We start from the raw sequence: 26,805 nt of genomic DNA, 5'->3' as shown, positions 1-26,805 counted from the left end.
ATCACAGGTTGTGAGACATTTAAGGTCAAATCCGTCAAGTGTCTCCTTTACATCCTCATTTGCAACTTTTTAATCCTGGCTGGGGAAAAATAATGAATCATGAGGCATCCTGAAATTGCTTAGCAAAGCAAGTGTGAATGAGGCCACAGTGCAGACCTTGAGTATTCTCTAGAATCGAGTTACGTGTGTGTGTATGTGTGTGTGTGTGTGTGTGTGTGTGTGTGTGTATGTGTGTGTGTGTGTGTGTGTGTGTGTGTGTGTGTGTGTGTGTTTGGTAACCACTGTTCCAGCCCTTTCCATGTCAAGGTCTTCCAACCTTGTCATGTTCAGGAGCTCTTTCTAATGTACAAAAATTGTGGGTCCTCATAGCATATGATTATATAATTAATACAGTCTACAAGATAGGGATATCTATATGTATATATATATATATATGTGTGTGTATGTATGTATGTATGCATCTATCTATCCATCTATCTATCTATCTATCTATCTGTCTGTCTGTCTGTATCCATCCATCCATCCATCCATCCATCCATCCATCCATCCATCCATCCATCCATCTATCTATCTATCTGTCTGTCTGTCTGTCTGTCTGTCTGTCTGTCTGTCTGTCTGTCTATCTATCTATCTATCTATCTATCTATCTATCTATCTATCTATCTATCATAGGGGATAGAGAATCACCAGAAAGCATCAAAGGATTCAGTCCCTTTAAAGACAATTCCCATTGTACCACTCACCATGGCTCTTATCCATGTTTTGAAGAAGGAGGATGCTCTATGTCCAGCATGACTTACGTGTGGAGGAGACAGCTGGTGTGAGCGTGGCCATCTGGCCCCTGTAACACAGTCAGTTTGGGCCACGGGCCCATTGAGGGCAGAGCAGAGGCCCCGCTGTGTGCCCCCTACTTCTTTGAACTACTTTCTGCTTAGGAATTAGGAGAAGGTGGGTGGACTTGGGGCTTCTGGGAAGAATCTGGGATTAAAAATAAAACGACAAAACAACTTTGTTTTCCCAGCTACCCTCTTCAATTTTGAAGGCCATGTTCTCATTCCAGTGTTTCAGGAGTGGCTGAAAGAAAGATCTATATACCATCCTCTTCTTGGCCATTTTCTTTCCCAATCAAAGCATCTTTAACCCAGAAAAAAAAATAGCATGTGGCTTTCCCAAAACCCTTTGTCATTTTGTGAGAGAAGGTGTGTGTGTGTGTGTGTGTGTGTGTGTGTGTGTGTGTGTGTGTGTGTGTGTGTGTGTGTGTGTGTGTGTGATTTGGAGCATGTCTGCTTAAAGGAGATAACAAGTCGGACCCCATCCCTCACCCCCATCCTCCCAAACAGCACAAGACCTGGCCTACAGCTCATGCTCAGGAAATCTTTGCTCTTCTCCCTTTCTGTCCTCTGAAGCAAGTTCTAGCTCAGAACGCTGATCTCATAGCAAATATGATTTGGCTTAGTGATGAGTCCACTTGACATAAAAAAAAAGAAAGAAAAGAAAAAAAAGAGCAAGAACTATTTAAATTATTGAAATACCTTCATCCACGAGCTCACTCACATCCACAGTGTTTGGAACTAATGGTTTTGTTCATTTTGGAGCCGGTCTCGTACTTAAACATCCCAGGCTTTTGATTTGAAAATTCCTTTTGTGTTAAACTTGCAGTGGAGTGTTGGATTGCTTAGCACATTTTTGTGTGTGTGTGTTTTTTTCCCTTTCTTTTTCTTCCCCTCCCCAAGCCCTTTATCAAAATGTTAAGCTTGGTTAATTTGCATAAAATATTTCCCCTGCAATTTACTCTCTATTACTTTTGAGACACAAATCGCCTATGCTTGCAGCACAGGGTGGGGGGGAGGGGAATGTGGCTGTGATGGCCTGCAAGCTATGAGGGCTTTTGCTTTTGGAGATGAGGACGGCTCAGGTCTGAAGCTCAGGGAGAGAAATTGCAATCCGGCAATGCCTGACTCTTGGGTGACTGGAGTTGCTCTGAAGAAGAAAAGCAGGGGGGAATAAAAGGAAAGGAAATGGAGGTTGCAAAGGGAGAATCTGAATGCTGAAGCGTATGGTTGTGATGTGGCATTATGCACATTATTAGAACAGTGCTTCTGGATCATTGGCTGGGTGGGAGGTCTACCCACCATCCTTAGCCAGGTCTTCCCGCAGAACCCCAGCCTCACCCCCGGCCATTGCTCTACTCCACAGCCAGCCGCTGGTAGCCCAGCATCAACTCTATGTTCAAACAGACGGTCGGAATAGCTGATGGCTTTGATGCTGAAGGAAATGGATGAGCCATCCCCAAACAGCCTAGCCGGAAACCAGAAGCTCAGAGATGTTCCTGGGTTTAGTTGATTTGATTTGGTGTGTGTGTGTGTGTCCATGCCACTACTGGGGTTTGAACTCAGGGCTCTTGCTTGGCTTTCGTATTCAGTGCTGGTACTCTACCCCTTGAGCCATGCCTCCACATCAGGCTTTTTGCTGGTTCATTGGAAAAGTCATGGATTTGCCTGCTAGGTTGGCTTGGAACCAGGATCTTGAGCTCTCAGCCTTTGGAGTTGCTAGGATGAGAGGCGTGAGCCACTGGGACCTGACCCATTCCTGGGGTTGTGTGACAGGGGACCCTAATATCTTGTCTCTGTCCAAGACACCTGTCTCTGAGTCCAGTATCCTGACTCAGTGAGAGGTCCAGAGCCCCAGGGGGGGCCCTCTACATTTATCTCACCAGCTTCCCTTCGAGGCAGACTTCCCAGCCCGAGAAACCCTGGCGTTCCCAAATAGCAGATGGATGGGCTATAATTAGAGCTGTTGTCTCCTTCCCCTTTTCTTAGAAAGGGGGAGACTCAGAAAGAAATGGATGGGTTACCCTAATGGGGAGGGGGTGCTCTCCCCTTTTGCACACTCAAAGTTCCTACCTAACCCATCCAAAAGCCTTGTCCTGAAAGCCAGAAGGAGCTGGTGCGAGTCGGAGCGCACGCATGCGTGCGTATTTGTTGAGAGGTAAGATCTGGTGTGCAAAGACAGGAGGTTATATTTAGATCTTGGGTGATTAAAGGCCCATTTATGTCTGAGCATCCTTTCAGAGACAAATATAAAGCTCATGAATACCAACTCCTATTTGGGTAGCTGGCTGGGAACACACACACACACATACACACACATACACACACACACACACACACACACACACACACACACACACACACACACGAGTTTGTACTTGTCTCTGGCTATCTGGTTAGAAGTCCAGGCCACATTGGGCTGCTGAGATGCCATGTCCGTGCCCCATCCCCCCCTGCCCCTCTCCCCCGCCTCCCCCCTTCCCCGCTGTCCCAGGGTTGGGGCCTTTTCTGCTTCAGCATGGAACCCAGCCCCAGCTGAGATGGACCCCCACCAAGGATGGGCCGGGTGGTTCTTCTCAGCCGCTTTTCTCCCAGGAGACGAGTAGAAATCATATCAAACATCTTAACAGAAAATAAGAAAGGGAGTCAAGGATTGGTACCTATTGAAAAACAATGTGTTTTCACCTAAAAATATTTCCAAAAGAAAGAGAAGCACAGGGCTGGGAAGGTGGCTCCGTGGTAGAGCGCTTGCCTCGCATGCATGAGGTCCTGGGTTCGATTCCTCAGCACCACATAAGCAGAAAAAGCCAGACATGGCGCTGTGGCTCAAGTGGTAGAGTGCTTGCCTTGAGCTGAAGAGCTGAGGGACAGCACCCAGGCCCAGAGTTCAGGCCCCACAACCAACCAAAAAAAAAGAAAGAAAGAAAGAAAGAAAGAAAGAGAAGCACAAATTCCCAAATTCTGAAAAACCTAGCCTGTCTTTAAACTGGATCAAGTTCCTATTTATTATTTATATATATTCATATATATACATGTATATATATGTATATAAATATATCTGTATCTATTATATAATATATAATAAACAACACATATATAGTATATAAATAATATGTATTTATATACTGTATATTTAAGTATAATACTTATATAATACTTATATATTATTTAATTAATTTTTTGCCAGTCTTGGGTTCCCTGAACTTCCTTTGCTCAAAGCTACACTCTACTGCTTGAGCCATAGTGCCACTTGGGGCTTTTTTGAAGTGGTTTATTGGAGAGAAGAGTCTCACGGGCTTTTCTGCTGGGGCTGGCTTTGAACGATGATCCTCAGATCTCAGCCTCCTGAGTAGCTAGGATTGCAGAGGTGAGCCTCTGAATCTAGCTCATTTACATATATATATATATATATATATATAGTGTGTGTGTGTGTGTGTGTGTGTGTGTGTGTGTGTGTGTGTGTGTGTGTGTGTGTGTGTGTGTGCCAGTCCTGGGGCTTGAACTCAGGGCCTGGGTTCTGTCCTTTAGCTTTTTCCGCTCAAGGCTGGCACACACTCCACTCTCTGGCTTTTTAATTGGAGATAAAAGTCTCTTGGGTTTTTGCCCTTCAGCTCCTCAGCCTCCTGAGCATCTAGGATTACAGGCGTGAGTCACGGGCTGAATTACAGTCTTGGTGAGCTTGATGTACAGGCCGTTGAAGCTTTGGAGTCTTGGTTTTAGTAGCCTTTGGCCCTTGTCAGCTTTTGCGATTGGATTCTCTGCCTGCGGCGTTGCTGGAATTGCTCGTGGGCTTGTTCGCTGATGACAGGTGTGTTTTGTCCCTGCTCTCCTCTCTCTGAGGCCTAGCTCCTCTGTGGCTAATGTCAGTTTGCCTGGTGCTATTTCCAAGCACATTTATAACCAGAACAGCCAGAGTTACTAATCAGGGGTCCCCTTCGAGGAGAGTTTTCACCCACCCGGATATCCAGTGGCAATGTTTCAAGCGTGGAATTTTAAGGAAAATCTAGGGAAGAAAACGCAGCCTGGGAATGCTACGGGTCTTGCAGTCAGACGGCTTTGCATATGAATTTTAACCCGGCTGTTTTCTGTGTTCTTAGAAAAGCCTCTTTCCTGCACTCATTCATCTGCTCATTTATTCATTTCATTCACAGCAGGTAATTGGCTACTGTCTCTGTGCCCGGCTCTATTGGAGGCATTTGCGATATAGCGTGGCACAGACAAGCCCAGAACCCCTGTCTTCTGGGAGTCTAAGGGCCTTTGGGAGGAGATAGTACATGCTAAATATGATCAATATGGAAATTATATAATATGTAGAGCGATGATAAGCGTAGTGGAAAAATACAAAGTAGAGCAGGGGTGCAGGCCTTGGGGTTTGGTAATTCAAGCAGGCTGGCTGGGTAGAGCTCACTGAGAAGGTGGCACTGCACCAGCAACCAGGGAGGTAAGGGGCGGTCCTGGCATCCACGCGCCAGATGTCTGTCTGCCAAAGCCTGCAGGGGAGAGGCTGGAGGGGCCCGGGGGGGGGGACAGGCCCTTACTTGTTTGTTCAGGTTTCTGTACATCCACGAAGAAGGGATCAGATTCCTAAGGGTGTTTTTTTCCTTTTATTATTATTGTTATTGTTGTTGTTGTTGTTATTTGACTACCACAGTGCATCATCTCAAACTGGGTTGCTTAACACCATGTGAATGGATTCTCTTAGCGTTCTCAGGGCTGAGAGTCACAGCATGCCCGGCGTTGGACAGCTCTCTACTCCCAAACCAGGGAACTCCTGAGAAGCAGAGCCAATTGTGTGCAGCAGTGTGCACGTGTGTGTGTGTGTGTGTGTGTGTGTGTGTGTGTGTGTGTGTGTGTGTGTGTGTGTTTCTAAAGAGATTTAGTGCAAGTTGCTGGCTCTCATGATTGTGGAAGCCGACAAGTCCTCAGACCTGCACCTGGAGACCCAGGCAGGTCAGAATGCATGACATCCGGTGTGAAAGGGGGCGCCCGTGACCCTCCATAAGTCAGAAGCAGGCTTGAGACGTCCCACAGCAAAGGCCAATGTCCCAGCTCAGTGGTCGGGCAGGAAGAGAGTTCTGTCTTATGGAAGTATTATCATGATTACTATGTTCCATTCAGGCCTTCAACCGATTGGACAGGATCAATTTGCTTTGCAGCTGACTGATTGAGATATTAATCTTATCTCTCCCCCGCTCCGGTAACACCCTCTCTAGCAGACTCAAAGATTAACGGTTTGAGTAAATACTTGAAGTTCCTGGGATCTGATTTTCCTTATTTGATTTTCTGATCATTCTGATGTTCTCATAAAGCAAGGCATTTCCGGGACTTACACAAATGAAGTTCCTTCGCTAAGGGATAAAGCCTGGATTTTCTTGCTGAATCTCTCTCTCTATATATATATATGTATGTATTTCTTATTCTCTCTCTCTCTCTCTCTCTCTCTCTCTGTTGTGGGGCTTGAACTCTGGGCCTGGGCGCTGTCCCTCAGCTCTTCAGCTCAAGGCGAGCGCTCTACCACTTGAGCCACAGCACCACTTCCAGTTTTCTGGTGGTCCATTGGAGATAAGAGTCTCATGGACTTTCCTTTCCTGGGCTGGCTTTGAACCACGATCCTCTGATCTCAGCCTCCTGAGTAGCTAGGAGGACAGGCGTGAGCCACTGGCGCCCGGCTTATATTTCTCATCATCTTGACATAGAATAAAGTTGGCTTGGAAGGCAGGGTGATCTTTCCTCTCACTGGGCCTCTCAACTGCTTTAGTCCATCCTAACTTTTGTCACATACCAGGGAGTTTTGCTCCTTTGGAAAGTACCTGTTTCCACATGAACACTCCCTGTAAAGGATGGACTCGGGCTGTCTATCCCTTTTTAATTTATTCATTATGTTATATTGATTTATTATTTTTGTGCCAGTTCTGGAGCTTGAACTCAGGGCATGGGTGAGGTCCCTGAGTTTTGGTGTTCAAGGCTAGCCCTCTACCTCTTGAGCCACAGCTCCACTTCCATCTTTTTTTTTTTTTTTTTTGGTAGTTGATTAGAAATAAGAGTCTCATAGACTTTTCCTGCCAGGGTTGGTTTTGAATCACAATCCTCAGATCTCAGCCTCCTGAATAATTAGGATTACTTCATCCCTTTTAGCTGAACTCCACTGGAAGAATCTCAATTGGGTGGGGGTATGGCCCAGACGTGGGGACCCAAGTCTCCTGAGTTGGCCTCCAGTTTCTTTCTTTCCAAATCCTGTAGCTCTTGTCCTCCCTCCCCCAATTATTCCCCGGGAATAATTTGCCTAGCAACAATCATGAGAAACATTAAATACATCATTATCTTCCAGAGTCCAGAGTAGAGAAATAGCAAAGACAATTTCTTAGGAGATTGTGGTGCCCACTTGAACACAAACTCTCATTTCCTGAAGTCCAGCTCTGTTTTGAAGAATGACCTGATGGATATTCCTTTTAATCGAATTTTGCCATCAGGAAAAAAAAAAACCCTGCCAATAGGTAACTTCCAGAGTTGTTTTTCTTAACATATTTCTTTCTTTCTTTTGGTCCAAGCCCGCAAATATCAAGAGCTCCCTGCTTTCCTTCCTTCTAGAAGTTCACTCTCAACTGCGTGAGCAGATCGCTCCATGTTGCTCAAGTTCTGGCGTGGCCGGGAGATACGGCAGGCTGACATCTCCCGCTCTCTTCTTGTAAACTGTAGACTTTCCCCCCCCAGGGGTATCTATGTAAAGGATGAGGAGAGAGGGCAAACAATTCTCAAAAGTAAGAAGAGTCTCAAGGGAGTCTTTTTCTTCTCTTTTCTTTTTTTTCCTCAATGACCATAATCAGCAAGTTCAGAGGACAAAGAAGTGTGCTCTCTTTCTCTCTAGCGGGACCTGTTTGTTTTCTTCACCGTTAAAGAATGAAAATGTTGGGCCAAATGGCTCACGCCTGTCATCCTAGCTACTCAGGGGGCTGAGGATGGTGGTTCGAAGGAAGCCAAGGCAGGGAAATCTGTGAGACTCTTATCTAATGAACCACCAGAAAAGCCAGAAGTGGTAAAGTACTCGGCTTGAGCAAAAGGAGATCAGGTTCAGTCAGTGCCCAGGCCCTGAAAGTACTTTGGGATGGATGGAGCCATCTATGAATGGATGCAATGGCCTGAGAGATCTTGTATACACTTCAGAACATCTTACATTTAGAATCTGCCCTGGCATGGTTCCATGAGATACGGGCTACCCCTTGAGAGAAGTCCAGCCTTTCTTTGTGGTGGTCCAGTGGGAAGTGGTTTTCTTTCTGGGGGAGAGTCGCAAAGCATGCTGGGTCTTGGCTGAGGTTGTCCTGACCCATGTGCGGTCCCCGCCCTCTCCGGAGACCCCCACATCCCACCTGGTTCTTGAACCCACACAGGTAACGGCCTGTCATGACCACCCTAATCCTTGGAGACTTGACACCGACCTGTGGAGCTATCAGTTCGGAGGCGATGAGTGCAAATGAAAAATGAAAAACAGATAACATTTTGTGCTTTTTTTTGTTCTCCTCCTCCAAATGATGTCATACCAGGTGGTGGTTGGTGGCTCAGGCCTGTCATCTTGGTGAATCATCAGGCTGAGGTCAAGGATGGAGGTTCAAAGCCAGCCTAGACAGACAAATCGGTGACCTTCTTATCCCCAGTTGACCATCAGAAGAAGCCCCGAACCAGAACAAAACCGGAAGTAGCAGGTGCTGGTGGCTCACGCCTGTCATCTTAGCTACTCAGGAGGCTGAGATCTGAGGATCTCCGTTCAAAACCATCCCAGGCAGCAAAGTCTGTGAGGCTCTTACCTCCAATTAATTACTCAGAAAAAGCCAGAAGTGGCACTGTGGCTCAAGCGGTAGAGTACTAGCCTTGAGCAAAAGAAGCTCAGGGACAGTGCCCAGGCCCTGAGTTCAAGCCTGAGGACCAGCAAAAAAGAAGTAGAGTTGGAAATAGAGTTGTGGCTCAAGTGGTAGAGCACCAGCCTTGAGTGAAGAAGCTAAGGCAGAGCATGAAGCCCTGACTTCAAGTCCCTAAACTGGCATATTACATACGCGCACATGCGTGTATGTAGATGTGTGCATGCGCGTGCGCGCGTGCACGCACACACACACACACACACACACACACACACACACACACACACACACACACACACACACACACACACACACACACACACACACACACACACACCCCACACACCAAGTAAGGCATGTCAAGTCTGCCGTTGTGTCATCTTTGGATATGAACTCTTACTTCTTCTCTTTCCCCAGTGGAGATTGTTCACCTCACAGCCTGTGTTTTCTGATGTCTGCCCTGCTCAGCTGCAACAGCTGAAATCGAATGTGCGGTGCGCTTTTCCAACAGCCATGTGCCTGCTACCCCTGCCCCCCAGAACGCTCCATTGTGGGCTCTCTTTGGGGCCTTGTGGGTCAGAAGCCGAGTAGCCCCTCCTCAGACACCCCTGATTGCGGGTTTGGGGGGGGGGTAATTGGCCACCTGTGTGGAGACCCCCACCTCTCTGCCACCCAGAGCATCTTCTTAGTCTCAGGAACTTCACTTTTGAGAACCCAATGGGCTGGTGACAGCAGATTTTTTTATTATTATTATTACTATTATCGTCATCCATCGTGGGTCTTGAACTCTGGCCCTCAGCTCTTCAGTTCAAGGTGAGTGTTCTACTGCTTGAGCCACAGCGCCACTTCCGGTTTTCTAGTGGTTTATTGGGAAGAAGAGTCTCATGGATTTTTCCTGCCCAGGCTGGTTTGAACTGCGATCCTCAGATCTCAGCCTCCTGAGTAGACAGGATGACAGGCGTGAGCCACCGGCACCCGGCTTAGGTTTGCTGTTTTAAACATTTTAAGTGCATGCTCTGATCTCACTAAATGTCTTCATTTCATCCTGCATTCTTCTTTCCAGCTGGAAACTCTGAATCCTTGCAATAGTAACTCCTCAGTCTCTCTTCCGTTACCCTCTGCTCCTAGTAACTCTGTCACCGTGAATAGTGTCTTCAAGGCTCATGGGGCTCCTGCCTTTTTAAGGTGAGTCATCTTCTCGTCTAGGTACCTAGTACATGTTATTTACATATTCATCTCTGCCCTTCACTCATTGTGAATAATAACACTGCCGTGAATGTGGATGGACGGATACCAGTTTGAGTCCCCATATTTTGTTCCCGTGGCTGTATTCCCAGACATGAATGGAATGGCTGGGTTACCTGGCAGTTCTGTCTGTAATTCTTTCTGGCAGCTCTGGGGTCTGTGCTTGCTTGGCAGGTGCTCGACCACTGAGCCACACTTCCTTCCCCTTCCCTCCCCTTCCTCCTCCACCTCTCCTTTTCCGTCTGAAGGAGAGGATGAAAGTTCACATTACGAAGATCAGATTGTTTATCATTGTATAACAGAGAGAGTGACTGTAGAGACAGCTCTGAGTAATAAGATTGTAAATAAAAATTTTTGTTTGGAGCTGGGTGCTGGTGGCTCACCTCTGTCACCCCAGCTACTCAGGAGGCTGAGATCTGAGGATCTGAGGTTTGAAGCCAGCCTGGGCAGAAAAATCCCTGTGAGACTCTTAATTCCCACAAACTACTCAAAAAAAGCCCGAAGCGACGCTGTGGCTCAAGAGGTAGAACACTAGCCTTGATCGCAAGGAAGCCCAGGGACAGTGCCCAGGCTCTGAGTTCAAGCCCCAGGAAGGGCCAAAAGCAAACAAGCCCAATGTTTGGGGGGGGGCCTTGAAATCTTGATTTGTAATTGTTTATAATAAAGGTCAAGCACTGTATAATGCTACAGAGAGGTGGAGCTGACAGTACTCAGAGCTGGGAAGAGGAAGAGGAAGAGGAGGGGAGGAAGAAGAAGAAGGAAGGGGAAGAGGAGGGGAGGAAGAAGAAGAAGGAAGGGGAAGAGGAGGGGAGGAAGAAGAAGGAGGAAGGGGAAGAGGAGGGGAGGAAGAAGAAGAAGGAAGGGGAAGAGGAGGGGAGGAAGAGGAAGGAGGGAGGGGAAGAGGAGGGGAGGAAGAGGAAGGAGGGAGGGGAAGAGGAGGGGAGGAAGAGGAAGGAGGGAGGGGAAGAGGAGGGGAGGAAGAGGAAGGAGGGAGGGGAAGAGGAGGGGAGGAAGAAGAAGGAAGGGGAAGAGGAGGGGAGGAAGAGGAAGGAGGAAGGGGGAGAGGAGGGGAGGAAGAGGAAGGAGGAAGGGGAAGAGGAGGGGAGGAAGAGGAAGGAGGAAGGGGGAGAGGAGGGGAGGAAGAGGAAGGAGGAAGGGGGAGAGGAGGGGAGGAAGAGGAAGGAGGAAGGGGAAGAGGAGGGGAGGAAGAGGAAGGAGGAAGGGGGAGAGGAGGGGAGGAAGAGGAAGGAGGAAGGGGGAGAGGAGGGGAGGAAGAGGAAGGAGGAAGGGGAAGAGGAGGGGAGGAAGAGGAAGGAGGAAGGGGAAGAGGAGGGGAGGAAGAGGAAGGAGGAAGGGGAAGAGGAGGGGAGGAAGAGGAAGGAGGGGGAAGAGGAAGGAGGAAGAGGAAGGAGGAAGGGGAAGAGGAAGGAGGGGGATTGTGCATAGTAGTGCTGCCCCAGCCTGCATGGTTCCCTATCACCAGAGAAAACAGACCCAATCTTCCCCTGAAAGTCCAAGGAAAGTTCTAGAACTGAGCCTCTTCCAGTCCCTCTTTGAGGTGCCAGGCCCTGGTGATATCAAAACCCACACACCCAGAGTTTGTTGTGTTAAAAAAAAAATGCATTCACCTAGGTACATCCTCCTAAAACAAGTCCCATCTCCTACACGTCGGTGCATCTCGTATTGTTCAATGAATACCCTGTGGAACTTTCTAGAAAAAAAAAAATTTTTTTTTCTCCCCAAATGATTTGGATCTAAGTTGGATGGAAGTCACAGATGCAGAAACAGAAGGTGGGGACTGAGAGGTTTTTGCGCCTTATTTTCTGGAAGCCATGGGGTCGGGGTGGGGGCGGTGGGAATGGGGGGCAGGAGATGGCTCCACTAGTTAATGCAAGACCAAAAAAAAGCAGAGAAAAAATAACCACCGAGAATCCTGGGCAGACAAAAGTCACAGGTCTCCCCGCCTTTGTCCGCACAGCCCCGTGTTTATTTACCTGGACGTTGTCTTGTGTGCAGAATGAAACATGGCCCTTGAAAGGCTGGTGTTGAATAGCAGCGCTAACCTCCTTTGCAGGAATATAATTATAAAGCATCCCCTTTTCTAATTTCCCTACAACCTCTGTGCTCGCCACAAACAGAGAAAATGAACAAGGCGATTGCATTTGAATGCAGTCACGGATTTGTTCCACCGGAAGGACACCTGTACGCACACAAGAGGGGACATTAACTTAATTACTAATGGATCCAATATCATAGGCCATTGCCCTGAGAATTTATCTTGTGTCATACCCGGACAGAGGAGCTGGGCATATTTCTAAACACAGTCAATTTCCAATTATCCATGCTAATAGAAGAAACACAGCATGCGGAGACTCTAAATACAGTTTCTGTTTGGTTTAAAGACTGGACACGATTTTTTTTTAAAAATTTGCCTTCTTGGGTTATTTGTCTTGCTTGGGCTTGTATGAGTTTGTATTATTTGAGGGGCTACGTGATTTTTTCCCCCCTTTTGTTCATTTTACAGATGCGAGTTATAGGTTGGTTGTTTTTACTTGGATTTGGGGTGTGTGTGTGTGTGTGTGTGTGTGTGTGTGTGTGTGTGTGTGTGTGTGTGTGTGTGTGTGTGTGTGTGTGTGTGTGTGTGTGTGTGTGTGTGTGTGTGTGTGTGTGTTGGTCCTGGGTGCTGTCCCTTACTTTTTTTTTTAGTCAAGGCCGGTGTCATACCACTTGAGCCACAGTTCCATTTTGGACTTTTTGGGTGGTTCATTGGATATAAGAGTCTCATAGACTTTCCTGCCTGGGCTGGCTTCAAACCATGATCTTTGGATCTCAGCCTCCTGAGTAGATAGGATTTCAGTGCCTGGCTTTTTTTTTTTTCTTTTTAAACTTTCACTTTGAGCTAATTTTACATTTATAGAAGATTTTCAAAACAGTCTGGAGAGTTCTTTCACAATATCTGATGTCATTTGTTTAAAATCATATATAACCATATGCTAAACGCAAGAAATACCGATTCATCACTATAAATGAAAATAGAAACAGTACTTGAGTTTCACCCGAATCCCATCTTTAGTTTTCCCTCGATCTCAGATATAGCAACCACAAACTCACACTCCTGTTACTTAAGTTTCCAAGGTACTCCATCCACTGGAGTCTTGGAGTTGGTGTGCCACAGGATTGGAGTGAATTTAACGTCACAAGCAAGTGGGTATGAGCTGTGACCTTGTATTGACAGTCTTGTCCTTGGCAGAGATATTCTGGGATGGTTATACTCGCCTCCAGCCTGGCAGTCAACATCCAATGCCATGACAAGACACAACATCAGCTTCTCAAGGGAGACCAATGAGTTGTACCAACTCTGTGGTCCAGAGTTCTCCAGGGATCAGACTAATGCTGGTATCCATGGCGACCAGGCTCGCTTGGCTTTCTTCCCATCTACCCATCTCCTGTTTTCCTTTGCTCTCTTTAGTGCCTACCCTCAGTGAGCTGCTTCCGCCGGAGTCCTGGTAGATAGATCACAACTGCTCAGTATTCCCTCGTGATACCACTTTTAATGGTGGTATAATGTTCTATTCTGTAATCAAACGTTGTCAGGCCCTATCCACTGTTTCTAGACATTTAGATAACTTCCAGGTTATTATTCTGATTACCATAATAAATAGTTCAGAGAAGAATATTCGTTGCTGATAAAAAAAAATTCTCCGTTGTCCTTTTTGTTTTTAAATTCCTCTGGGGGAAAGTGCAAAGTGGAAGTTTGTGCACATTCTGTGGCTCTTCGTGTGAAGGTCAGGTGCTTGAGCCCCAAACGGTTCAGGAGAGTAGCTCATCTGTGCCTTTGTCAGCCAGAGACGTTCCCGCAACTTTGGTTAGAGGACCTCTAACTTGAAATGCGCTTGTTTTCACTGCCAGGCATGTAGGTACCTCATTTACAGCTGGGCCTTTCATGTTTTTTGGGTCAGTTGACTCTTCAGGCCTTCCTCTTATTTTCCCACTGACAGGTTTTTTTTTCCCTCTCTCATAATTCATTGGATTGTTCTTTGCCACGGACTCAAACTATGTGGACCCTTCGAGTGTAGACGCAAGGGGAATCGGCGTGGAATGCCGGGGTATGGGCATCGTGGCCCTCTCCTCTTATCTTTATTATTCTCCATTTTGTTTTACTTATATTATATTTTAGATGAAAAGAGTATCTTTGGCTGTATCAAGGGGTTTCCATCCAACATGTCTGTGTGTGAGGACAGTGTGATACATCCTCACCCCTTCCATCATTGCCCCCCATCGTTCCCAACCCCACCACCCCTCCCCCTGATTCTCCCCGATCCATCTCCGCAGGTGTTCATCCAATATGGCTGCATTGGTCCACCTTTCACCTCTCTCCATGGGCTTCCCTCCCCTTGACCTCATCCTCCACCCCCGACAATGCACGTTCCAGAAACGAAATCCCAGGGCCACCCAGGAAAACACAGAATTACCCAAACCCAGGCCTGGTGTCTCTCTCTCCAACGGCGGCCACTCTTCCAGTCTCATGGCAGATGGGGACAGAGAGGAAGCAGGGAGGAAGCCGGGCTTGGGGCTTCTTGTAAATGCTCACCTCACATCCATCCGGTACTTGTTACTGGTCTCTCTTCTCAGAATTCCCGGTGGCTTTGTGTGGATGATCGTCGCCATTTAGTCAGGTCATTGGTGTCCTCTCCCTCTTCCTCCCCCTGCCGAAATCACTCTCTACCACCAACTTCCTAACTTGATGTTTAGAAAAAAAAATATTTTTTTTACCCTATGTTTCTCCATGTTGCTTCATGGATTTTATAGCCATCAATTTAATTCCCTGTGTAATATTCCTTTGTTAGGCAGATGCTCAATTCTTGGGTTTAGTGCTTCTCCCCCTGCTCCCCCATGGACGGTGTTGGGAGAATTTCCGGGGACCCCTGCTGTCTCCCGTGCAATTCTCCCTGGATGGATAATTCCATTTTCCCTTCCTGTGATGAGTTCCACGACCACAAATTTAACTTGCAAATTGCCTGCGTGTCTCTCTTCGTTCTTCGTTTCTGGAAATTACACGTGAGTGTCTGTGTAGGCAGGCGGATTCTTGCTCACTCTTTGACCTGAAGGAAAATCTCTCTGGGCGCTGGGCACTGGTACCCATCACCACCCTAGCTACTTGGGAGATGGAAAATGGGGGAGGGAGGGAGAGAAATCATGCTTCTAGGCCATCCTGCAGAAAATGCGGAAGGAAAGCTGGCGCTGGTGATCTCAGGGATGATGGACGCCTCAGGTAGGTGGACCTAGAAGGAACCCATTCCATCGTCACCCCCATTTCTCCCACAAGCAGATTGGCTCAGGGGGGATTGCCAATGAATCTGAGGGTCTCTCGCCGGGATTTGAACTCAGGCCTCTCAAAGCCTGAGAGACAGAGTAATGGGTTGATTCTCCTGCCTCCCACTTTCATCTTAAGTTAATGACTTCCTTCCGAAAATATCTCAGGAAGGCCTGCAGCCCAATTGCGGACGATCTTTCACTCTATTGAAAAAAGACCCACAAAAACATACATGCTGAAGATGCATGGAGAGATTTCTCCAAGGAAGTCGTACAAGTGGCCGATGGGTACGTGGAGAGATGCGCTGGGACTAGCCATTGAGGGACCTGGACACAGAGCCCTGTCACCCCCCCCCCCATGCGCGTCTGGGCGGCTGAGTAGCAATGGGCTGAAAACATAACAAGTGTCGGGTAGGCTGACGCTTGCACGGGGGAAAGCCAAACCCTTGGCGGCTGTGGCTGGCGATGTGAGAGGTTGTGGAAAGCAGTATGGAGGTTCTTTGGACCCCATGTCTGGGTAATTCAATACAGCGCCCTGCGGTCTTGAAGAGGGAGAAGCGTTCCTGTCAGTCTGGGTAGCCATGGGTAGCCACGGGAAAGACCGTGGTGTGGATCGCGAGGAGGCCGGTGCTGGCCCATAGGGGATCAGCCCAGAGGGGAGTGAATTAAGTCGAGATCAGTGGGTCACAGGACAAATAGGTCTTGATTCTGTGTCTCCTGGATCACGACACAGGCACCCAGTGCGCTGTCCTGGTGTGGCTGTTACTGCGATTTCCCTCGGAGGTATGATTCATTTCCTCCCGAGCTAGATCGGCCATTCAGCATGGCTCCATTCAGCATGGAGGCACAGAGGGGAAGGGCAGGGGAGGGCCGGGGGAGGGGATGGAGAGAGGCAATGGGCCTGCTGTACCCAACACGTCATCAACAGATGAAACCGAGGTGTTCATGAAAGTTCCAGGCCTTGCTGGGCGAGCTGTTTCCTGTGGGGATGAGAAATGCATCTGTGGGCTCCCTCCTCCCTCCTCCTTCTGGGGCCAGGATGCTCTCCAGAAGCAGAGCATGCTGGGAGTGCAAGGGTCATGCCATCCTGCGTTGTTTCCAACCTTTCACCTGAGGATATTTGGGGTGAAAGCTTCCAGAAACCCCTGGAAGCGAGGGCACACGTGCTGAGTTTTGAGGATCCACTCATTCGGATAGTATTGGTTGTAAGGCTACTGTACAGGAGATGTGTGTGTGTGTGTGTGTGTGTGTGTGTGTGTGTGTGTGTGTGTGGACTTGAACTCAGGACCTGGGCACCGTCCCTGAGCTTTTTCACTCAAGGCTAGTGCTCTACCACTTGAGCTGCAGCTCCACTTCCGACTTTTTGGTAGTTGGCTGGGGATAAGACAGAGTCTCACAGACGTTCCTGCCCAGGGTTGGCGTCCAGCCGCCACCCTCAGCTCTCAGCCCTGAGAGTAGCTGGGATGACGGGCGTGAGCCAGCTGGGTGCTGGGCAGCTCTCTTGAACCCTGGGTAGCTGCTGAGACCCACCCTGGCTTCGTGCCCGTGAGCATCTGGTGGGAGATGGACTCAAAGCCATCCTTCAGTGGTGATGGAGAACTCTTTGTTGAGGAGTTGGAGTAAGTCTGTGGTTTGGGGTAGGGGGCACCGTGGGGGGCTGGACAGGGACCCTCCCTCCGGACAGTGGGGAGGAGGGTGTCCAGGCCTCAGGGAGCCCATGGAAAGAGCCTGTGGGGCAGGGGTGGGGATGGAGGATCTGGGCATCAGGGAGACGAGCTGGGGGGACAGAAGGGTCTGGAGGGACCAAGTGAGGGACTTCTGGCCTTCATCCTGAGGGTATGGACATAGAGAGCAGGGCTCCCATTTCCATGTGGAGGGGACCCCGTGAGTTGGTTCTGTGTGGAGATCGCGTTCCACAGGGGGAGAGATGGAGACCCTGGACGGGGGTTCTGGGGAGTGAAGGTAAGAGCTGGGGGGGGATGGAGGCAGGTAGGAGGGGGCGGAGAGGGGCACAGATGTGGGGAAGAGGGGAGGAAGGGAGCAGGGCTAAGGTGGACTTGGCCGGTGTGTGTGTGACTGAAAGGAAGGGGAAGGTCAGAGGGTCAGCGGGGTTTGGGGTACAGGGAGGGGAGCAGGCTCGATTGGGGGTGCAGTTCCCATGCACCACGTTGGACACAGTGAGTTCGGAGCAGGAGAGACAGCGCATAGCTAACGATGATGACGGCGCTAAGAATGAAGGAACCCACTGGGGGAGCTCTCATTCCATTCTGAAGTCCTTCTAGAACTTTCCACTGCCAGGCCATCTTCTCTTTCTGTGACCTTCGCCATTTATCTCGACTTTCCTGGGCCTCCTCCTCCTCCTTCCTCAGCATAAAATGGCAAGAGTTACATCTGCTTCCGTCCAGCCGGCAGCCCGTGCTGGAGCATGCATTAAACTGGAAATAAAGCATGCGGGCCTCCTTGGACGTAAGAACCACGGTAAAACAAGGAGTTATTATCGCCGCGCATGAGCCGATGCGGAGCAGAAATACAGCTCGGAGGCTCTGGTATTGATCTCGGTCCTGGGCAGAATCAATCTGACATTTCTCCCTTGGAGTCTGGCTGAGAGAATGGCAGGGGTCCAGCTTCTAGCCTCTTCACCCCACTTCAAGGTTGTGTCCCCTTATTAGTGTTATTTTTTGGCTCCATCACCCCTCATCTCCCCCCTCCCCCTGCCTCCCCTGGCTGCCCTTTCTGCCTGCCCTGGTAAGGTTGGCGTGTGGCCAAGAACGAATGCCCTCTGATTAAGCTGGAGGGAACGGGTCACCCCCACCCTCCTCCAGAATGGGCTCCGATCCAGAGACCGAAGGAGAAAAACCACGTGCTCAAAGCAGCTCGAAGGTTTTCAAACTTCAGGACGCATGCAGGGTCATGGAATCGGTTTGACCCATCTGTTCATTCTGCAAATTGCAAGACGCGTGTTGATGATGTGTCCATCAGGCTGAGATAAAATTTGGGGGATCTGAGGCCAGTGTCCTTGGATTATAGGTCCAGGATTATACCCTGGACCCTCTCCTCTCAGGACAGGAAAGGAAACGGCTCAGGTGATGGCAGAGGGTTGTGAGACAAACAACTGTCCTTTCCATCAAAGTGCATTGCTTCCAAGTTCCTATTTTGGCCCAGGCAGCTTGGCTCTTCTTGTTAAGGAAAAGAAGATGTGGTCAGGGATAAGAAAAGCTCTGTGAGATGCAAGGTTTTATCTTAAACTGGTTTCTTTCCGAGATGGAGTCGCCACAAGCCCCCAGATAGTTCAAGAAATAGCTGGAGGCTGCCGGTCTATGTTGAGATCACTCCTGAACTCTTCATCGCACTTCAAAAGATCATCTGATGTGAACAAGGTTCACCCTATTCAGACTAGCCAATAGCAAGCAGACTGAACCTGAGCTCAGCCAGTCGGAGCCAAGGGGCGGGGCCTGCGGTGCTAGGGATAAATAGGGGTGCGGTCTTGTCTGCTCCTTGTGCTTGCTTGCCACGTTTGTGGCTGATGGCATGCCCTTCTGCAGAAGTCCTTGTGACTCCAGTGGTTCTTGGAGAGCATATTTATGACGGGGCGTAGAGCAGCTCCCTGTGTGGGCAGGAGAGCTAGGAGGGCAGGTGACCCACGGGCCACAGAAACTACTCAGACCTGAGTGTGGTGGCCGAGAGGAAATGAGCTAGGCTGACAGAATAGGCTGATGAGGAGCTAACTGGGCAGCAAATCCCAGGGGGGACTCTTTGGGGTGCTTTTTTGGTCCAACTGGGCAGAGAAATGGGGCCCCTTGAGTGGGTTTCTCCACACATCAAGAATGTATTGTTCTCCATCATCCCTGGGCCTTTCTCTCTTGGAGGCCCACCCAGGATGTGACACCTAAGATGTTTCCATGTCAAATAAACTCAAAGGGCCAGCTCTCCTTCCCTTCCCTTTGCTTCCCAGAACGCTCTCAGTATGCCCCAAGTCACCTCCAGGGGCCTGAGACGGTTGATGATTTGTTTTGTTTTTGTTGGTCTTAGGGCTTGAACTCAGGGCCTGGGCGCTGTCCCTCAGCTCTTCTGCTCAAGGCGAGCGCTCTACTACTTGAGCCACAGTGCCACTTCCTCGGTTGATGATTTTAAGAACGTCGTGATCCAACTTAACCTAGCCATACAGGAAACAAAGCGGAGGACCACAACACGAGGTCTGATTGAGCGTACCTGCGCTTGCTGGCCTGCTGGCTGGGAAGTGGGAGTCTCTCATTCATCAGCTGTCTCTTGCTCTACGTCCTTGGAGTCTGGGCCTTCGGCTTTGGAGGCCACCCCACATGGGAACATTCTGGGTGCTCATGGAGCTCCTGTCCATGGGGAAGAGACACAGGAAATGAGTGACTTCAGAGCAGAGAGCTTGAGGATTTCCCAGGGCAGGAATCCTGGCTCAACCCATGGACTCCGTGAGAATCTCTTCTCTGTCAGTAAGCAGAAGCTTGAGTTGGGGCGGGCACTAGTCCAGGCCCAAGTGAGCTCAGTGTGGGCAGGACCCTGTCTCCACGGGGGTCCGTGCCCAAGGCCAGCCGGTCCTGTGGGTCAGGGGAAGGGGAAGAAGGAGGGGACGGAGGCAGCCACAGAGGTGGCCAGGAGGCTGGACGCTTGCCTTCCCTGTGGCTGCAGCCACGGGGCCAGGTCTTCGCCAGGAGAGCCTCACCAGGTGCTCTGAACTTGTGTGTGACCAAGTTGCTCTGATTTTGCTTCCTTCTCAAGAGGTGATGACAGAAGCAGACTTCCTCCCGGATGCCCACACTCAAGGATCTCCTTAGGATCAGTGTGGGGACAAGGATGGGGAGACAGCAAGGAAACGGTCCCAGGGCATAGACGGAGGCGGCCGGAGGGAGTAGCATGGAGGACAGGCATGCCCTTTGGTGCAGGACCTGGCTCAGCGGGTGCAGAAATTCACTCAATTTTGCGCTGTCTGGTAACAGCACTAAGGGGACTTGTTGAAAGTGCATATGGGTTGTAAGGCCTGTTAGTTTAGCAAGCTGGGGGGCTGGCACCAGGTGTATTCTCCTCCCTCCACACCACTGCCTTCATTATTTGACTTGCATATATATTAATTATATTATATTATATTATATTATATTATATTATATTATATTATATCATTATATTATATTATATCATATTATATATATTATATTATATGAGCCACAGCTCCAGGCCTGGTTCCTTGGAGATCAGAGTCTCACAGATTTTTTTTTTTCCTTTCGCCCCCCGCCCCCCCCCCCCCCCCCCGGGGTTGGCTTTGAACCGTGATCCTCAGGCCTCAATCTCCTGGGGCTCCTGGGGGGGGGGGAGCTGTGCGTGCGCACGGCCGCCAGGGGGCGCGCGAGACCCTCCCCCTCCGCTCCCCGGGCTGCGCGCGGCGCCCCCGACAGCGCCTGCGCACGGCCGCCAGAGGGCGCGCGAGGCCCCGGCTGTGCGCCGCCCCGCCCGCGCCGCCGCCGCGCCGGCGCCGAGCCGAGCGGAGCCGGAGCCGGAGCCGGGGCCAGAGCGCTGCGGCGCGCGGAGCGGCGGGAGCGCGGGGAGCGCGGGGAGCGGGCACCGCGGCCGGCAGCTCTCCCTCCGGCGACCGCGACTCGGACGCGGGGACCCGGCGGGCCCGCAAGGTACGCGCCCCAGCCCGCGCCCAACTTGGCGGGGCCCCGGCCCCGCATCCGGGCCCCGCGGGCGGCGGCGGCGGCGGCCGGGCCGGGACCCCCGCCTCGGCCCGGTGCTGCCCGGAGCCGGGTCCGCCGACGGCGGGGAGCGGGGCGGGCGGGGCCGGGCCCGGGGTCCCGCGGCGGGGTCGGGGGTCGGGGGTCGCGCCCGGGCCCGGGGTCCCCTGAGGCGGGGTCGGGGGTCGGGGGTCGCGCCCGGCCCGGGGTCCCGCGGTGGGGTAGGGGGTCGCGCCCGGGCCCGGGGTCCCCTGAGGCGGGGTCGGGGGTCGCGCCCGGGCCCGGGGTCCCGCGGTGGGGTCGGGGGTCGGGGGTCGCGCCCGGGCCCGGGGTCCCCTGAGGCGGGGTCGGGGGTCGGGGGTCGCGCCCAGGCCCGGGGTCCCGCGGTGGGGTCGGGGGTCGCGCCCGGGGTCCCCTGAGGCGGGGTCAGGGGTCGGGGGTCGCGCCCCGAGTCTGGGGTCCCGCGGCGGGGTCGGGGGTTGCGCCCGGGCCTGGGGTCCCCTGAGGCGGGGTCGGGGGTCGGGGGTCGCGCCCCGAGTCTGCGGTCCCTGCGGCGGGGTCGGGGGTCGCGACCCGAGTCTGGGGTCCTCCTGCCACGGGGTCGGAGGTCGAAGGTCGCGCGCCCCGTGTCTGGGGTCTCCCTGCGGCCGGGTCGAGGGTCGCACGTCGAGTCTGGAGTCCTCCTGTGGCGGGGTCGGGGGTCAGAGGTCACGCTCCAAGCCTGCGGGGGGGGGAGGCAATGGCGGGATGGGGGGGTCAGGGTTTCCTCTCTGGGGTCGGTCGGCTCACCTCGGCCCCTCCCCCCTCCCCCCCCGCACCCTCCCCCCTCCCCCCCGCAGATGCCGGCCCTGGCGGTGCTGGCCGCGGCCTGGTGCGTGCTGCAGGTGCAGAGCCGCCGTCCCGACGCGCCGGCCCCGGGCGCCGCCGGCCTCCACCGCGGCAACTTCCTGGACAGCGACCCGTGGCTGGGCCCCGCCGCCCAGTACGACGGGGGCCGGTACTGGAACCGCTTCCGAGACGTGAGTAGGGGTCGGGGGTCGGGGGGGCCCAGGCCAAGGAGGAGGCCTGGGGCAGCGGGGACGGGGGGGGTGGCTGCCGTACTGGAAGGGACACACCTGGAGCCCCGGATGGACGCACCTGTGCCTCCAGCCCCTGGCCCGCCCCAGGGGCGGTGGGGGGTGGCACCTGGTACCCCGCTCCCAGCAGGCCGCAGCCCCCCCTGCACCCTGGGAGAGGCCGCCAGCACCTCCCCACACTCCCCACCCGGACAGGCCCGGCCCGGCCCTTCCCGGACACAGCTGGTCCTCTAGGACACTTGGCATCATGAATTGCCATCTCTGACTGTTTAAATCCTGTAACAACAACAACAAGCTGTCCACGGCAAAGAAAAACAGCTTGTCAGGGGCAAATGCGGCTTTTTTTGGGGGGGGTTGAGGGGCTAAATGAATAACATATATTAATATGCATTTATATAACATATCTGTCTGTCTGCTGGTACTGGGGCTTGAACTCAAGGCTTAGTTCTCTCCCTCCATTATTTCACTCCAGGATGTCGCTATGTCTCTGCTACTTGTGGCTTTTTTGTGGTTCATTGTAGATAAAACAGCCTTTTTCCCACCCTGGCTGGCTTTGAACCTCGATCCTCAGATCTCAGCCTCCCCAGTAGCTAGGGTGACAGGCATGAGCCCCCCCCTGCCCCCCAGTGCCTGGCTCGGCTGCGATCTGAAGAACCCCACACCTTTGCCTGAACCAGGGAGTGTGTGTTCAGAGAGTCACCTGGGGCTGAGGGAGTTTTGCTTTGGCTCTTGCAAGGAGTTGTGGGAAGGGGAGCATGTGTGGCTGCTGATCAGTTGAGTTGTGGGGTGCTCTCTCACCCGTTCAGGCTGGCTCACAGTGTGGTTGTGTTCTCTGTGTATCACGTGATCCCAATATCTCATTTAGCTTCACATATAAACAAACACCTGATCTTTATTTATTCTGGATGGATGGTACTGGCTTTGGGTTAATGTTTTTTTTTTGGGGGGGGTGGAGTGGATTCCATGTTTCTGGGGGTCTGTATTTTATTTCATTTAGTTATTTTGGTCGGTCGTGGGGCTTGAACTCTGGGCCTGGGTGCTGTCCCTCAGCTCTTCAGCTCAAGGCAGCGCTCTACCACTTGAGCCACAGCGCCACTTCCTGGGGTCTGTATTTTAAACAGATAGGCCAGGCAATTCGTAGGATCTTGGAAAGCATGAAGACAAAAGAAGAAAGAAAAAAAAAGTGATGAAGGCTTTACCCTTCCCCAGATGAGAAAAGGTTCAGTTGCATTTCTTTCTTTTTTCTGAATTGCTTTAGGTGTCAAGGTAATACTTGTTGATTGGAAAAATGATAATTGGATCCAGCCTGCCAGTAACAGATTGACAAGTGTTCCCACAAAACTTCAGGCCTCGTCCATCACCCACCATTTTCTCTGCTTCATTGGCGCCTTCCCCCACAGTGGCTCAGATGTCGCTTAATGCCATTAACCTCTTCCTGGTTTTCTTTTATGAAAGAGGACAGAGCCACGCATCTTGTTTTTGTCAGTTGTGGGGCTTGAACTCGGGGCCTGGGCGCTGTCCCTCAGCTCTTCAGCTCAAGGCGAGTGCTCTACCGCTTGAGCCACAGCGCCACTTCCGGTTTTCTGGTGGTTCTTTGGAGGGAAGAGTCTCCCGGACTTTCCTGCCCGGGCTGGCTTTGTACCATGATCCTCAGATCTCAGCCTCCTGAGTAGCTGGGGTGACAGGTGGGGGGCGCCGGTGCCCGGCTAGCCTGAACATTTTCTCAGAGCCAGGCTTTGCTCAAAGAAGACAAAGCTGCAGCTTCTTCACTATTGTTCCTCGCCCCCCCCCCCCCAAGTCTCTGATAAGCTTTGAAAGGCTGTGTCCTAAGATGACCGTGAGGCTGGAATGTGTTGTCACTTTTGGAAACTCACTTTGGAAAAGAACTTCTCATCATTCTTGTTACTTGGTTGGACAAGAGAGATTTAGACAGTGATCTTTTTTTTTTGTTTTTTTTTTCAATCTTGGGAAAATGAAGAGCCCAGGGCTCTGCTCCTTATGAGGGCCCAGTGTGAGCTGGAGAGGAGGCTGGGCCGTCGGGCATGGCTGTGTTCTTGCTGGTGACTGTCTGGCAGACTCGACTTTCCACTTTAAAATGTATCTCATTGCTCACGGTCTGCTTTCCGGAAGTAACGCCTTCAGAATGGCCCCGTGGCCTCTCTCCTGGGGTTACAGATGCCGGAGAAAAATACCAACTTGTGGATGATTGTTCCTAGAGGCATTTGGAGTCTGCTAGGCTGATCCTTGTTCTTTGATAAAGACTGGTTGTTTGGCCAGAAATGAGGCGTAAATACAATATGAAGCGGGAGGGGGGGATAGGAGGTGAATGCCGTGTTCCCTAGTGTAACTAATTTCACATCTGGCTGGTTTGAGGTGGAGAAGTCAAGGCAGACCATCTCAGTGATTCTGACTTCTCCTTACTCTCACTATAACAGGAATTTCCTGGGCTAGGTCTTCATATTCATTCATTCTAATAAACAGAACCGTCTAAGCACTGGAATCTACAGGCGAACAAGATTAATACAATCTCTCCTGTATTGTAACTTCTTGTGTGCCATTATTTTATATCACACATTCCTTTCTTATCCTGTGTATGTGTGTGTGTCTGTGTGTGTGTGTATGTGTGTATATATGTTTAAAAAATACATTTCTTTTCCTGAGGATCATGGTTCAAAGCCAGCAAATCCAGTAGACACTTATCTACAGTGAACCATCAAAACCCAGAAGTAGAGGTGTGGTTCAAGTGGTATTGCTCCATCTTTGAGTAAAAAAAGCTTAAGGACAGTGTCCAGGCCTTAGTTCAAGACAGACAGACAGACAGACAGACAGACAGACAGACAGACAGACAGACAGACAGACAGACAGACAGACACACACACACACACACACACACACACACACACACACACGATTATGAGATTGCAGAAATAACCAACATTTGTGGACCACTTAGTGTGTCAGGCATTGTTGAAGAATATATATACATATGTATATTATTTCACGTAACATGTACACCATCCTAGGAAAGAAATGTATTCATAACACCGCCTCTCTCCCCACCCCCCATTTCCTGGGGCTGCTTGAGTCTGTTGGCTGGAATGACAATGCTGGAGCCAGTCAAAGTGAGAGTCCGCTTCGCGGTCACACAAGGGCTATTCCCCGCTTCCTGTCCAGGGTGGCTGGCAAAGAACCTTAGCTCTCACACAGCTGTGTGGGACACAAGTAAACAACAGGTGTGTACCTGATACCAGGCCTCAATCTTCTAATAAGGAGCATCTGGCTGGATGAGAGTAATGCATTTTCTTTTTTGTGCTTGAACTCCCAGCCTCCTGCTCTTCCCTCAAGGCTGGTGCTCTACCACTTTGAGCCACACCTCCCTTTCTGGCTTTTTGCTGTATACGTGGAGATAAAAAGAGTCCTAGGAGACTTTTTTTGTCCTGCCCAGGCTGGCTTTGAACCTGCCTGCTCATCACTCAGCCTCCTGAATTGCTCGGATCACAGGTGTGAGCCACCAGCGCCTGGCTAGATTAGAGTAATATTGTTGCTTACAGTAAATATGGCATTTTCTTTTTTCTTTCTTTCTTTTTTTTGCACGCATGAAAATCGCCCTGACATTTAATTCCAGGATAATTACCTTTAGGAATCTGGCAAAATCAGAAGTGTTGCTTTGGCTGGCATTTCTCTTACTCCCCGGTGACCTGGGGTTTGTAATCGTGATGAAAGATTACAAGGACCTGCCCTTGTTCTGGACTTCTTCCTTCTGGAACATCTCTGTGGGCCAAGGCTGGCTGGTTTTGGGGGGCTGGTAATGAGAGGTGGGGCCTGGCTTCTGTCACCACAGGAGCTCGAGGGGAAGTAGCAGAAAATCATTCTGATCCAACAGATTCAGGAAGACAAGAATCAGTCTGTGATCTGGACTGTTTGGAATGAGAAACCATCTTTCCTCCCCTGGGCCAGATGACGGCCGATAGAAATCATTAATTCACACAGACGGTGTGAATTAAGAGCATTCTTGGCTTCTTCAGTCTGAGAAAAAGCCAGCTCTGGCCTGGCGGAAGTGGTAGAACTCTCGGCTCTGGTTGATCTTCCGGGTCCCCGCTCCGAGGCTGCAGAAGCTACTTTTCAAAGCTGAGAAATAGCTCTGCCCAGTCGGATAATTGGGTCTGTGAGAGTCTTTCACAGGAGCTTGGATCTAATCGTTAGTACCACTGTTTCATCTTGCTTGAGGATACAAAGTAATTTTTAAGTCATTACCTATTTTATAATACTATGTGATTTCTGACGTATTACACGTGCACACGTACACACAAGATAATTACCAACAAGCAATTTCCCAAGGTTACAAGTAATTTTTTATTTAAAAACATCTTTTAACCAAGTTGTGGGTCTTGAACTCGGTACCTGCGTGCTGTCCCTCAGCTCTCCAGCTCAAGGCGCGTGCTCTACCACTTGAGCCACAGCGCCATGTCCGGTTTTCTGGTGGCTCCTTGGAGATGAGAGTCTCATGGACTTTTCTATGTGTGCTGGCTTTGAACTGCGATCCTCTGATCTCAGCCTCCTGAGCAGCTAGGATGACAGGTGTGGGCCACCAGTGCTGGCCATCACTTTATACACGGCTAACGAAGAAGCCAGGGCCAGGGGGGTGAGTGGAACAACCCTGCCCCTCCCCCCCCATGCCTGCACGCGGGGCTGCGGAGGGCCGTGTGAGATAGGCCACCTGTCCATCCTGGCCTCCATGGATGGCCGGACAGGGACAGACAAACCCTGAGCCTTCCCGCAGGCTGGCGCTTGT

The 26,805-nt window shown here is 50.9% G+C and overlaps 1 protein-coding gene across 1 annotated transcript in view; it reads left to right on the top strand.

Annotated features, from left to right (window-relative positions):
• The first annotated feature begins 20,817 nt into the window (after positions 1–20,817).
• The window catches only part of LOC138804466 (testican-1-like), a 346,831-nt gene continuing 340,843 nt past the window's right edge, over positions 20,818–26,805 (top strand). Inside the window, exons 1-2 of the mRNA XM_069988735.1 lie at positions 20,818–20,889; positions 21,777–21,956. Coding sequence (XP_069844836.1) covers positions 21,777–21,956 — 180 coding nt within the window. The 5' untranslated portion in view covers positions 20,818–20,889. The remainder of the gene's footprint in view (positions 20,890–21,776; positions 21,957–26,805) is intronic.

This window comes from Dipodomys merriami, unplaced genomic scaffold, assembly GCF_024711535.1.
Source record: "Dipodomys merriami isolate MVZ:Mamm:240054 unplaced genomic scaffold, mDipMer1.0.p SCAF_366, whole genome shotgun sequence".
Taxonomy (NCBI): domain Eukaryota; kingdom Metazoa; phylum Chordata; class Mammalia; order Rodentia; family Heteromyidae; genus Dipodomys; species Dipodomys merriami.
Note: the sequence above shows the minus strand (reverse complement) of the source record. Positions and strands in the feature narration are given on the sequence as shown.